Source organism: Argentina anserina, chromosome 5, assembly GCF_933775445.1.
Source record: "Argentina anserina chromosome 5, drPotAnse1.1, whole genome shotgun sequence".
Taxonomy (NCBI): domain Eukaryota; kingdom Viridiplantae; phylum Streptophyta; class Magnoliopsida; order Rosales; family Rosaceae; genus Argentina; species Argentina anserina.
The window spans coordinates 23,527,043-23,543,069 of NC_065876.1; the positions used below are offsets into that span (position 1 = coordinate 23,527,043).

A 16,027-nucleotide genomic window follows, 5' to 3' on the forward strand; every position below is an offset into this window, starting at 1 on the left:
TGGTGGATTACATCCACGTGCGACACTTCTCCATGCATGGAAGTCAATACCATATATAAATGATCTCATTTGGAGTTTCCATTTAGCAAAATTCATCTTGAGCAAAGGTGGCTGATTCAATCCTTGACGTTCCATCTTGAGCTAGATCTACCAGACACCTCCAGTACCTGCTCTGATACCAATTGAAAATACAAGATAGAACAACAACGAGTAATAGCAGCGGAATATATAGAATAATTTTACTTTTCTATTGAACAATTCATATTACAATGATTACACCTTAATCAATGATAATATTATTCTCAAAAGTAAAAAATACTTCTTACTTGATAGTCACAATCAAGCATGAAACAACCTCACTAAGATCGTTGCTTCAAGTGTCGATACAACCTCACTAAGATCGTTGTAGACACACGGATGATCAACCTCACTAAGAACGTTGATGTTGCCACTAATGTCTTCAAAGGAGTCACAAATATCTCCTAGCACTAAGCTTCTATTTGTGTGAATTTTCTTCTCTAAGGATTCATCTCTTTTCTTCTTTTTCTCTCTTTCTCTCCTTCTCTCTATTTTCTTCTTCTCTATGTCTGTGTATCTCTTCTTGGCTGCCTAGCTACTGCATGGATACCTCTTATATATATAACACAGCCGGCCACACATTCCTAACCCTAGTACTAAATAGGTAATCAACCTAAAACCTTTCCTAATACATCATTCTATATAAAAGGAAAAAAACAATACATATGGAATACATTTTAACCTAAATATATTTGAAACTATTTTTCCAAATATACTTTATTCTCTCCATATATGATCCCATATATATTTCCATATATGTACGATTTGACCAACTCACAAAATCTTACCGCAAGGTGTGTTTCCTAGTCCAACTAGGAAATGTCATCCATGCTCCCCCTTTGTTGTGCTTCACTCCTTTTTGTCTTCATCACCTTATGGAGGCCAATATGTGTACCTTCAAACCTTCAAGAACCTTCGTTGTTGACCCCCATGATTTGACAAAGGAAATGACAACTTAGGTTGAAATGGCCCCAATAAAATGTAGAATTTCCGAACACTATTACGCTGAATCACATCATATTCCCATATAGGACGACATAATCTCAGATCACGTTCAAGAGCATTGATCTTATTTGGTGACTCTAAAGGATGAGAATCATCTACTAGACAGATTGGAGGATCAAAATCAGCCACTGGACTGAATGGAGACTCTACATGCTGTGGTGCATCATCAAAGTTTGGACAAACTATGGAAGGATTAGAAATCATATTTGAACTTGAAGATGAGGAATTAGTTTTTGAATACCATGTAGTAATTTGTTTGAATCTCTTTGCTTTTCAGCAGTGAATCAGACATTTTATTAGAGAACACCTATATATTGAGAAACAATGCTTGTATTAAAAAAAAAGTAGGCAAACACAGTAGCAATAACCATACTGATACAACAATATCACATTAATTGCGATAGAACCTAAAAGGCTAAAATTAGACTACTGTAAATCAATAAGATTATGAACTAAATTTAGCAATAATCATCTAACAAATCTTAGAGTTCGTACTAGAAAAAAGCATAATTAAATTCTCAATTCAGTATTTGAATGCTGAGATTACCGACAACCCAAAGATATAAGATGGAACCCAACAAAATTAGAAACAAACTAGGCAAAAACCCAATAAAATTAGAAACAAACTAGTCAACTAGAACATAATCAGATCAAATAAGAAAACTCAATTAATTAATTAAACAAAAAGATGGAACCGATGGTGTTCTTCTACATCGCCAATCAACAATAGACATAATACCAAAGTGTAATTCTGAACTCAAAGAGCCTTCCTGTTTCTAGCTAACGAATATCAGGTTGATAACTTGATATGAATTATATGAATAAGGCAATAGCAATGAGAGGGAAGACGATTAGCTTGTACCTGATTAACGTAGCATGTGTACTTTAGCTGGAAATTTCTTCCGAGTGAGGGGGTGACTAGGTCGCTGTCTTATAGTTCCCACTTCCCAGTATGAGAGATGTGAGATTTTGGAGATGAGAAGACAATGAGAGACTGAGAGAGTCGTTCCTTTCAAGCTAGCCAATTAAGAAATTAGGAGTGATCTTGACCATTGGTTAGTAATGGACGGCCAAGATTGATATGTTAGAATATTAGGAGAGAGGAGAGGATCCCAGTTCGGCAGTCCCTATAATTCCTATATACCTAGTTTTGTTTTTTTTTTTGCCCAAAATTTTCGGTTGGGCTTGAGCCCCACCAGCTAAAGCCTTGCATCCACCACTACCTCCTTCAAAAAGTCATTATACATAACAACATAGAACACATTAATGTTGAAAAAATGGCAAGTATGATCCTCTGTTCAATAGGCTAGGGATGTTGTCGACAGTACAAGACGACTTGCTTCTACTAAAAATCCAACGGCGTTTGGAGAGTTCTGGACGTAGTGCCTTTTCCATTAAGTGCCTGGTGGAAAATGCAAGTCCTTATGTGAGCTTACTCTGTTATTCAAAGAGCCTTCCGAGTTGGAGAGGTCTCAAGTATTATGTATTTATGTTTCTCATTTTCCAAGTACGTACATTTCCAATCAGACATTCATTTACTCGACATTCTAAGAATCATTTCAGTTGAATTTGAATCAGATCGATCGGCCAGAACGAGAAGGTGTCTCCATTTTGGGTTCGGATCCCCTCTGCGACAGAGCTTCTCCATATATATCGGAGTCAAGTTAAATTGCAAATGAGGTTTACTCGATCAACATATCGAGGATTGGACTCATTGGAGTGATAACAATTTGCACCAATAACTTTGGACGCTGAAAGTTCTTCCTGAAACCTCATAGCCTTGGAATCCAAGAGTGTGAACCAAGGCACCATAAGTACCAGATCACCTCCTACGCCAAGGTAATGCATGCATGACATACCTCGTTAAAATTACCAAAGATGCGGACTTTCTCATGCATAAGGGAGCAGTGATACATGGTCTCACAAATTTAGGCTTTCAAGGCTTCAATCTTATGTGTCATGCTTAGTCACATAAATACATCACGTATTTACCAAATCAATCAAAGTCAGTATTGAGTCTAAAAGACAATCATATACTTTTTAAATCTAATATTTCAAAATTATTTTGATTTTTTTTCTAAATCAACATTATCAATCTAAGGTAAACAAGTAAAACTCTACCAATTTAATTGATTACTGTAAAAGTGAAACGGAATTGGTCTACTCATATTATTACGAACCCCATTTATATAGGGAAAATATTACATGGAAATGTATCAATCAGTTTAATGACAATAAAGGAAAATTGATCCGTTACATAATTTAGATCCGTAATTAACTGATTGTTCAATTGTCTCCGTCAGTTACTTTGACGAAGGCGCACTAATAAGGTAATAATATTTTTCCTTTAACACTCCCCCTTGTGCCAAATCAAAGACATAGTAGTGCGTGAACTGTTGCCTCATCGAAAACCTTGCCAGATAATAAAATCCAATGGGACAAAATGATTCTTGGTCGAAGGGAAAAAGAGTACAACACACTAATGACATGCGTGGGTCTAGACTCCCCCTAAAATCTACCCCTCCCCCTGACTCTTACTTTAATCAAGGGAGTTCGGAAAGCTTTTGCATTCATATATTCTTTACATGTTTCTCAAACGTAACTTTAGGCAATGACTTGGTAAATAGATCTGTCACATTCTCCTCAGATTTAACTTGGTTCACTTGAATCTTGAGGAGAGTTTGTTGATGCTGATTGTAAAAAAACTTTGGAGATATATGTTTTGTATTTTCACCCTTGATATAACCTAGCTTCATCTGTTCGATGCAAGCTGCATTATCTTCATAAATGCACGTAGGCTCTTCAATGGTAGAATTTAAACCACTAGTTCCTGAATATGGTAATGATGGACCTTAGTCATACGCACTCACGAACCGCCTCATGTATAGCAATAATCTCTGAGTGGTTCGAAGAGGTAGCCACAAGGGTTTTCTTGGTTGATCTCCAAGATATCGTTGTTTTTCCAATAGTGGACACATAACCAGTTTGGGAATGGCCTTTATGTGGGTCAAAAAGATACCCAGCATCGGCGAAACCAACCAAAACATTATTTGGGGTTTTAGAGTATGGGATAGTAATCTTGTCATCGACATTTTCTTTAGGAACATCAATTCCATTTGCGGATCCTCTTGTCTTACTGTAAGGAAAGAATAAACACAAGTCAATGGTTCCTTTTAGGTATCGAGTACATTGGTCCAAGTACAATAATGCGCCTATTGCACTTAGGTAGGGAGTTTCAGCTCCTAATACCTCTTCGTCCTCTTCCCGTGGGCGAAACAGATCTTTCTTTACATCCAGACTTCGACCGATCATGGGAGTGCTAACAGGGTGCACTTTTTCCATACTAAATCGCCTGAGCATCTTTTGAACATATGCAGCTGGTGGATTAAAATTCTACAAGCTCGGTGCTCTAGTTCAAGGCCTAGACAAAACCGAGTTTTCCTAAGATCTTTCATCTCAAATTCGGATTTCAAATAGCTCGTGGTTTTCTCTTATTCAGACAAGAGTACCTATTATGTTCGTGTCATCAAGATATATAGCTACAATAGCAAATCCGGAACTTGTTTTCTTTATAAATACGCAGGGGCACAATTCATTATTCTTATATCATTTCCCAATCAAGTAGTCACTTAGACGGGTATACCACATCCACCCGGATTGCTTTAGTCCATAAAGTGAGCATTTCAACCTAATTGCAAACGCACTCTGTGGTTTAGAATCACTTGACTTGGGCAATTGAAGGCCATCAGGCACTTTCATATATATTTCTGAATCTAGATCCCCATAGAGATATGTTGTAACTACATCCATAAGCTGCATGTCCAGTCCTTCGGAAACTACCAAACTAACAAGGTAGTGAAACGTTATGACATCCATTACGGGAGAGTATGTCTCCTCATAGTCAAATTCAGGGCATTGTGAGAAACCTTGTGCCACAAGGCAAGCCTTTTACCTTAGGACATCGTTCTTCTCATTACGCTTTCTGACAAATACCCATTTATGTCATATAGGCTTTACACTTGGTGGGGTTAGCACTACCGAACCAACTACCTGTCTTTTTGCCAGTGAATCTAATTCTACATGGATTGCGTCTTTCCATTTAGGCTAGTCTGCTCTTTGATGACATTCTGCAATAGAGCGTGGTTCGATATCATCATGCTCTATTATTTCATGAGCAACGTTATATGCAAATGCATCATCAATATGTATGGAAGATCTTTCCATCAACTCATGTGCTCTCTCATAATTCATTGAGATTTATTTGTTCTCTGGAATCATACCAAACATCGCAGCGTCCTCCAGTAATGATTCATGGACATAACTATAATCAGAGATAAACTCATGAGATGGATTCTCCACATCGATGATTAATGGATCTGGTTGTACCTTAGTCGCCATTTTCTTCCTTGGGCGAGTATCAGTCGAACCAAGTGGCCTCCCCTTCTTCCTTTAAGGAGCCACCGCCTTAACCACACCTCCACTACGTGTGGTTGTAGTGCCTCCTACTACGGCACTGTGCCCCTTTTTGGGACTTCTAACCTTGCAGGCACACTTGCAGCTGGTATATGTGATCTTGTCACTTAAGCAATATCAAAAAACGTATCAGGCATCGAATCTGCTACGTTCTGAAGATCGATTATTCTTTTCACTTCACTTTCACATTGTGGAGTGCGGGGATCAAAATGAGATTGAGTGAGGACAAACCATGACAATTCATGTCGTTCCCTTTGAAAATCATTTTTCTTATCTCCCCCTAACGACGGGAAGACTGTCTCATCAAAGTGACAATCCGCAAATCTAGCGGTAAAACGATCACATGTCAAAGGTTCCAAATAGCAAATAATTATTGGGGATTCATATCTAACATAAAATACCTCGTCGTCTCTGAGGACCCATTTTTGTGTGTTGTGGGGGCGTAATAGGCACATATACAGCACAACCAAATATGCGTAAGTGTGAAATGTCAAGCTCATATCCAGTAACCAACTGGTACGTAGAAAATTGTTGGCTAGCAGTAGGTCTGAAACGAATAAGCAAGATTGCGTGCAATATTGCATAACCCCATGCACTGATAGGTAAGTTGGTGCGCATAACAAGTGCCCTAGCCACCATCTGTAACATTTCGATGGTGGCTTCAGCAAGACCATTTTATGTATGCACATGGGGAACATGATGCTCTACATCGATCCCAGTAGACATGCAATAAATATCAAATGCTTTTGATGTAAACTCTCCAGCGTTATCAAGCCTTATAGACTTAATAGGGTGATCAGGGTGGTGAGCTCTTAAACGAATAATTTGTACTAGAAGTTTTGCAAATGCAGCGTTTCGTGTGGACAATAATGCAACATGTGACCAGCGAGTCGAAGCATCTACCAGAACCATAAAGTACTTAAATGGCCCGCATTCTGGATGGATAGGTCCACAAATATCACCTTGTATCCTTTGTAAGAATGGAATGTTTTGTTTCGTATCTTTAGCATAGAGCAGGCTTTGCAAAATGACTGATGTGCCTTGGAAATAGTCATTGAGACAGAGGAAGTGAACACTTCTAGTACTTTAGAAGGTAATGGCTGCATGGGAGCAGTGTAACGAGCACTATGCATCGTATTGGATTGTTTTCCCTTTTTATTTTTCCCTCGAAATAAGGGATGTCCGTGTGAATTCTTTAGAATACGAACCATTATGACCTTACCAAGATGTCCTAATCGGTCATACCAAAGCATGTATAAGTCATTATCCCAAATTTCATCATTGGTGACAGCATAGGATTCAATAATCCGAATGGTAGTAAGATATAGTACATTGTCTTGACTCTTCATCTTCTCTAAAACGCGTGTCCTTCCACATTCAAGAGAAATAAGACACAAATATTCATTTCCATTCTCACAATAAGTGTTCAAATAATAATCGTTGGTGCGAATATCTTTGAAACTGAACAAGGTTTGAGGGGCTCTAGGTGCATACAGAGCTTTTTTGATTTTCAACAATGTGCCATTTGGCAGGAAAAATTGGGCAGATCCTCGCCTTTTTACTATTTGGTCGGATCTGGTCATAGTAGACGAACATGAATTATAAAGAATTAATTCAACAAATAATTGTCGATTCCTTAATACAATTTGGGTAGTCGCACAATCTGCTAAGCACTCTATTTCTCCTCAATTCATTCCTACAATTAAATTTTGTTATGATCATTAAAAATATATATATCTCATATCCATTAGAGTATTCTAGCGTAGGTCGAATGATATACTTTTTATTCCAAAAATTTCTTTTTATTGCATGATGTATTGCTTTACATCATTAATAGTGTTATTTTCGAACCATGTATAATAATTTAAAAACTTGAACAATCTCAATACTTTAGAATAAAATCTGAAAATTTATTAATAATCCAACGGTAATCAAAATAAGTCTCATACATAGAAATCTAATTCAACAAACCATTATTGAAAAATAAACTTTAAGACCAAACCAATAGTCTAATTAAAATAAGGCATTACGCCTTCACACTCAACTTGGAAATAAATGAAAAAGATTAATCAAAATCTGGAGTATCGCCTGACTTGGCAGGGTCCATCTTGCCATTAAAGTCTGAGATTGTGAGGTTGACATTAGGATCAGGACCTTCTTCCTCCATATAGTGAGCTTCTTGTTCTCTAGACTCTCTATACCTCTTGTAATTGGCTGCTACTTTGTTGCTTGCCTGGCAGTTCTTATACCAATGAGCAGTGTCTCCACACATATAGCAAGATTCATTGCCAACTCTTTCCCTTTTTGCTTGGGGGTTTTTCTGTGCCTTTTGCACTTTGTGACCACTAGGTCCAGTGCCAGCATGACCACTAGGACCTGCACCACCATCTCTGCTCCATACATTGGGAGGACCTCCACGGCCTCCATATCCTTTTCCACGTGGTGTATTGCCCCACGTGTGTAAGGGGCAGCACATCCAGTCCCCTTTGCTTTAGGGTTCTTTCCATCCTTCACTTTGACATAGTTAGCCTCGGGAATTTTCTTTGTCCCAATAGGCTTGACATTATTGTTCAGAAGAACTTGATCATGACGCTCAGATACTTGCAACATGGTGATCAATTTATGGAAGGTAGTGATTCTTTTGTTGTCATACTCCAACCTATACTGGTTCGCTAGTATAAGTGCCGAAGTAGGAAAAGTGGATAGAGTTTTCTCGATCATATCATCTTTTGTGAGTTCCTTGCCACATAAATTGAGACGTGATTTCAAACGCAACATATCAATGTTGAAGTCATTAACCCGTTTGTAGTCAAGTAAGCGGATTTCATTCCACTGGACAGATAATTCTGGGAGCAAAGTGTCATGAATATTTCCAAAACGGCCCTTTAGGGCATCCCATAGTTCTTTGGGTGTTTTCAATTGAAGGTACTCCCATACCAACCTTTGATCAATATGCCGCCTCAAGAACAATAGGGAATTGGCTTTGGTTTTTACCGATGGTTCATCTTTTTTGTTGATGGGAGGATAAATGGTGGTTGTGTAGTCATTTCCCACAAACGTGGTTTCAACATTAGAAACCCAACAATAGTACTCAATTCCTTTTCAGTCCAAAATGGCAAATTCAGGTCGAGTTTAGTCAGCCATCTACAAAAACAAGAGTAAATGTGTATTAGTGTCCAAGAGTGTGAATTGGATTTCGAGACCAAATTTCATGGTGGTCACATATTTTCTTTCGATGCTTTTTGTGAAAATACTTTATCACATAGTTACTTTATAAAATTTTATAGAACCCATGATTTTTCATTATCATGGCAAATAATATATAAGTCGTGCTAAAATAATAATATTGATGTCAAAAAACCATGAAACATGCATATATTTAATTCTTAAGCATGTCAAGAAGTATAACACATTGATCAAATATGCCACAATCGTAAAATTAATATGTCTTAATTTACCATGCATAAATGAAAACATTACAACATAGCATATCCGCATGCAGTAAACCCGACAAACAAATCATATTGCAGACATGCATATTTACTTACTTTAAAATAACACATATAGTAATAAAACAGTAACCAAACTTTCACATTTACTATTTAAATTTCCAAAATGGTAAAAATAAATGATTACTATAAATTACTAAAACAATTGTGAAAAACTAACCTTAATTTACCATAATGGTAAATATCGGGGGCCGCGGAACAGAGATCGCGGATCGGGGGTCGCGTCGCCGATCCTGCTTGCGGCGTGGGTCGGGGGTCGCATCGGAGATCGGGGGGTCGATGATCTGGATCTGCACAAGGCATTGGGCAACCAGAGGCAATGTCGGTGCCGGTGAGCAGGAGGCGATGTCGGAGATCGGATCGAGGCGAGGCGCACTGATCTGGGCTGCTGGTCTTGCCGGTCGGAAGCGAGCGATTATTCACGCCAATCGGAGGCGAGGCATGGCACGTGGCACGCCGGTTCGGGATCTGCCATTACTGGGCAGTGTTGCTGCTAGGGAGTGGCGGACGAAAAAAAAACTAGGTTTTTCAATTTTTTTTGTTTGGCTAGAAACTCATAATAAAGCTAATGTGCTGATAACATGTAAAAATGAAACGGAATTGGTCTACTCATATTATTACGAACCCCCTCTACATCTCTTTGTTTTGTTTGGTTAATCATGATGCTTTTGAATTTTGAATTTTAACCTCTACTTGGAGGTGGCGGTGGACCGGTGGTGGTGGAGATATTAGGGAATGGATAGTTTGTGCTATAGCATTAAGTAATTGGGAATGAAAGAACAACTCGACAACACATACGTAGGCGGTGGCGGAGGAGCTCGACAATTAGTTCGAAACCTGAAGCTAGAGATTACCACATGCTATCTCCGCTGTCCAGCCACCCGAGCTCAACGGAATGGTCTCTTTCTCATCCACTCTACCTCAATTTCGGAGTCTTCCTCAAAATCGATAGTTCCTCTGGCTCTAATACAATTACTATTAAGAATTGGATTATAATTTCAAGTGATGAATAATTTTTCTTGCCTTGGCTTAGAAAATTTCCTGGATCTGCCACTGCTTGATAGGATACCTAGGATTGAGAATTTTTTTTTTGTCAAGAGGGGTTAAGACCTATAAGTTTGAGACCAACAATCATTTTCCAAATTCATAAGTAACACCAGGCCATTGCTCTAAGCAAGGAGGACATTTTTTTGATAATGGTACAAGAACCTTCTCCTCCTATTCCTCTATCTGGTCACATTTTCCATTGGAGTGACCAAGTTTTATATTGTCGTTGGCTACAAAGATGGATTACTCTGATCAAGCGCATTTAAGAAGGGTGTAGTGTATTTAGACTTGTGTGTTTACAATCCATCTGTAGACACATGAAATTTAATGAAGTAAATTATCTTCCTTAAATGGTTAAATCGACCAAGAGCCGGACAAAATTACACACGTGGCCCAAAAGTCAACAAAGTTGGTGGGGATCCGAATAAAACTCGTGTCAGCACATAAACGGATGATCGTAATTGAAACTACGTGATTCCGACTTAAATCGGAAAACTAAATGTGATTGACGATTCAGAATGATAACCGGACATTTGATTAAATTAATAAAAAATTTAACGGTTATAATTAAGTCAATTATTTTCTGTTTAATTTAGTTATGAGAATAACTAATTTTAAATTAATCGGAAAATACATATTGATTTAATTATACAATTAAAGAAATTTATTATTTTAGTGTCATTAAAATATTCTACAAAATAGAAACTTTAACACTATAAATACCCCCTTCAAAATGAAGAGGGGGGACTTGAGAAGAAGTGACAAAAATCACTTGAGCAAGATCACTCTCGACAAATCCCGAAGTCTCTCAAGTCCACGAAGATCATCAAATCCACGAAGAATCATCAAGCCACCAAATCGCTCATTCTTCATCAAATCCAAATCCAAACTCAAGTCCACAAAGAATCATCAAGCTGCCAAATCGCTCGTTCTTCATCAAATCCAAATCCAAACTCAAGTCCACAAAGAATCATCAAGCTGCCAAATCGCTCGTTCTTCATCAAATCCAAATCCAAACTCAAGTCCACGAAGAATCATCAAGCTGCCAAATCGCTCGTTCTTCATCCAATCCAAATCCAAACTCAAGTCCACGAAGAATCGCCAAGCTACCAAATCGCTCGTTCTTCATCAAATCCATATCTAAACTCAAGTCCACAAATAATCATCAAGTTGCCAAATCGCTCGTTCTTCATCAAATTCAAATCCAAATGTCACGACCCCAAAATTTCGAGTATGAAACTCTAATTTCGAAGTTATGAAAAACTCTAAAACAATCTCAATAAATCGAAATAATTTTAATATCACAGTGGATCATTTCTGTGTTCAAAATACAACTCAGACAAACCGATTATTACAAACCAAATTTATAATTCGACATTATAACAAATGGAAATGTATAAATCCTCACAAAATCCTCACAAAAATCCACACAAAAATCTCACCACAAGATAGGATAAAAACAACTTCGAGTCTTCAGAGTTGTCCTTCGATTTCCACTAATCGACACTTGCGCAATTATCCCCTACACCATCGAATAGGTGCACCGAGATTGTAAACACAAACCCGGTAAGCTTTGCAACTCGTATGAGTAAAACAACAATATAACTCGCATATCAATATATACGAAAATCCACAATCAACAAATATAAATGCACTCATGACTCATTAGACGACCCATCTAGTTGTTTAATAATGTGAAAATATATGTACTCATGAGAATTGGGCAACCCCTCTGTTTACCCAAATGCATTTATAATACGGGTACTCATGAGCGTTGGTACACTTCTGTTACCCCTCATGTAGTACGCTGCCGACATTGGACAACCATCTGTCATTCAATATCAAAAATATATGGGTACTCATAAGCCGATAACTCATCTGTTACCTCATATGCAGAACCCCGGCAGACAGACTATAGCTCTAACTATATCGTAACTTTCGCCCGGCCAAAGGCTAGGTCCCGACATGCCAAACATGTCTGAAGACTGGTCCGAAAACATAAACACGTCCAAAGACAAAAACACGTCTGAAGACATAAAAGACGTCCGAAGACATAAACTCATCCAAAGACATAAAACACGTCCGAACACATAAACTCGTCCGAAGACATAAAACACGTCCGAAGACAAACACGTTTTAACAAAACTCAATGTTAAAACTACGTACAATAATCATCATATCATATTGTACAAATCAAATCACATGCTCGATATATAAATCTCATCACCAAAATGAACATATTCACAACGAAATTATGACCGTGTATAATATAGCAAACTATATATATGTACCTATTTACCATTTATACAAATATATATTCAACTATATCATATACATGTCATATTTCATTCCATAAAAGTATGCATAATCTTGAATCTCCACAAGCGTAGATTCGTAAATGTGAGATTTTACTCACCTTATAATCTCGAGTGTAATTCCACGATTCCAAAAGTAAATCATTTACTTGAATTATCGATCACCTTGAAAAAAATTTAGAATTTAGAATCGTTACGTAAACCTTAAATGCCGAAACAATAATATTATTTTACTGTTAAGCAATTTCTGGTTTTACGAAATTACTGTTCACGTATTACTATTTACGAAATTACTATTCATTTATTTACTATTCACATATTATTGTACAATACATATTTATTACGTATCCATGTACGAGTACATACTGTTTACGTATTTATGTACATATGCATACTATATACTAGCCAACGGCGCCACCTCCGGCAACCGCGCCACCTCCGTCAACTCATTGTGGCAGCGCGTGGGGCCCACGCGCCGATTCAACAACCGGCGTGTAGCACAACACCGCCACCCCAAATCTCCTCCTCTCCTTCTCCTCTACCTTCCCACGACCTCATACCTCCTCTAGGCCACTCCACGCCCCCACACGCGCTGCCTAAGGCGGCGGTATCCTCACCAACTCCCTCTCCTCCGATCTCCTCCAATCCTCCACCAAATCCTCCAACATCATACCAACAACATCACAACACATTCAATAGCACAACCCTTAACTCAACAAAGCTCGAGAACCCTTGGATGATGGCCGGAGATGGAGCTCGCACGAAGGAGGAGAAAACGCGGCTCGGGTTGCAGCGTGGGGACTCACGGCGGCGCGTGACGGTGCGTTGACCTCGGGGTCGATTGCGGAGGGCCGCACGATGCTTCCTGGGCCGGCGGTGAGAGTCACGGACGGCCGGTGAAGGAGATCGTCGACGAGGGAAGTGAGATCGGGGAGAGATAGAGAGAATGAGAGAGAGGGAGGCGGAGTGAAGTGAGAGAGAGCGGGTTTCCGAAAATGGAAACCCTACTCTTAAAAATTTTCCTTTTATACCCACTTCCAAAATTGGAAACTAACTTCCGTCGTTAATAACATTCACGTACGACATCCGATTAGAACGCGTGACGTGTCTACAAACTCGTATCGACGACCTCTACAACTTTCGTGATGGAAGTTTTCGCAAACGAGCGACGGAATAAAATTCGATACTCACGTCGCGGAAACGTAACCTTTTTCTAAATCACATTTCCGATAACGTTTCCATTTTCAATTTCCGACGTCGCAAAGTAAAACAAACACGTTTAATGAATTTTCACAACTTTATAAAATTTAAAACAATCCAATAAATCGTTCCGAAAAATCGGGTTATTACACCAAATCATACTCAAAGTCTCAAGATCAAGTGCACGTCACCCTTGAGCGAAGTCATATACGGAGATAGAATCAGAGGAGTTCACAACGATTGTAACCCCGCGCTTGATATTCAATAAATCACACTTTATTTGTACACGTGTCTGCATTCTTATTTGTTTTCAGATTCTCGTTCTACACCATCATCAATATAGTCAGTTTCTAATGCAATCGCCTTTATTATAATTTTGATCATAATACAAATGGACAAGGCATAAATGCCGATTTGCACCCCAAATTTGGCTGAAATTGTCAATTTGCACCCCGAACTTGCATTTGAGTCAATTTACCTCCTAAACTTGGTAAAAATTGCCGATTTGCACCATATTCGTCAAATTTAATGTTTTCAATCCAATTTTAAGTCACATGTCATGCATTTAAGGGGTAGTATTGTCATTATATATTTATTCATATTGAATAATGAAATAAATTAATAAAATTACTTAAGAGGAACACTTGCTACAATGTTTGTTTTTTCGAAACATGTTATTGATTTATATATTTATTATTTTATGTGATATGGTATGTTAAAAGATATTAGAAAAAATATAAATAAATAAATACATTGAAAATTAAAAATAAATGTGTGTTCCGAGAGAATTACTATTCTACCATTTTGTGTGTTATTAGGTTTCTTGTTAGAGATAAATTCGCATCTCTGTAATAGATTAGGACTCCGAATCCTACTGATTGTGGTTATGTAATGCCTATATATTGGCCTCATTATCAATTAATAAACGGTTACGTTCTGTTCTATTATGTCTTTATTATTCTCGTTTTATTCATCCTCCAACAATGTGTACATATAAAAATATATTTATACACAACATACTATATTTGAATGGGTGGGTATATTTAACATATAATTCAAAGTAGGGTTAAGTAGGTAGAAAAAAGATGTAAATAAATAATTTGATTAACAAAATAATCCTCATTTTAAGGAATATTTTTATTTGTTTTTAAGAAAAATATAAATAGAAAATGACAACATTACCCCTCATGTGCATGAAATGTGACGCAAAATTGGATAAAAACAGTTAAATTTAACGAATGAGGTGCAAATCGGCAATTTTTACAAAGTTTAGGAAGTAAATTGACTCAAATACAAGTTCGGAGTGTAAATCGGCAATTTTTACCAAGTTTAGGAGCTAAATTGACTCAAATGCAAGTTCATGGTGAAAATTGACAATTTCAGCCAAATTTGAGGGATAAATCGGCATTTATGCCAAATGGACAAACCACAATTTAGTCCTCTCTTAAAAGAAAAAATTCTTAGATAGAAACTTCTCCACCATGTGGTCATGGGACAACCCAATTAAAATCCAACAATTTATTGTTCAGTTCTCATTTTACCGTCACTTTAACACTTTTATACCCCAAACACCCTCTTACTCTGTTTTTATTAGACTGCCCCACTGCCCCGTGGTACACATACCCCACTGCAGAATTTATCATGGAAAAGTAAGACATTTGGAGCTCCCATGCAGAGCAGGAGGACAAGTCATTGTCACGGGGAAAGCAAGAGAGGACCTCTTCTCCTTGGGTCTTGCCAAAGTAAAATTTGTTCAAAGCATGGTCCCAAAACTTGGAAAGGTTGTAATAAAAATTTGTCGGGGATTTTGACCTATTGAAGTTTACCATATTCTATCTTTGACTAACTAAGCACTCCCTCTGAGAGGGAGACTCTATATAAAGGAATGGGCGGAGAACAAGAGGAAGAGGAGGCAGAGAGTTTTGTGATGTGTTTATGATTCTATGAATTCGAATTACATAGATTAAATGATATAGAATTGAATCAGTGGTCTGTATATATAATTAAATACTCGGATCATTCTCTTCGTTTATTCACCGACTCGCAGCTCAAGCCTGGGTTCTTTCACTTCTTCTAATTACTGCGCAGCGTATCTGTTGAAATATTAGAAAACTATGGAGTTCATCGGGATCGTAACAATGGGAGTCTTCATTTTCGTCGTTCTGTACGTACTCTGCAGATTGTTACTTTCATGCTGGGTTGTCCCTGTCCTGACTTACAGGAAGCTTAAGAAAATGGGTCAACGGGACCGCGTGACCGACACCAAGTTTTCCTTTTGGAAATCTGAGCGAGATAAAGAAGATGGATAGCCAGATTATTTCGAACAGATCAAACCCATAGGTTGGCTCATAGGCTAGGGATGTTGTTAAAAATTTGAACAATCAAAAACTAAAATACTTT

The 16,027-nt window shown here is 37.9% G+C and overlaps 1 protein-coding gene across 1 annotated transcript; it reads right to left on the reverse strand.

Moving 5' to 3' along the window:
- Window positions 1-3,939: 3,939 nt before the first annotated feature.
- Window positions 3,940-4,443, reverse strand: LOC126795776 (secreted RxLR effector protein 161-like). Its single transcript, XM_050522536.1, has one exon. It carries the CDS (start codon window positions 4,441-4,443, stop codon window positions 3,940-3,942), a length of 504 nt encoding a protein of 167 aa, XP_050378493.1.
- Between the last annotated feature and the right edge of the window lie 11,584 nt (window positions 4,444-16,027).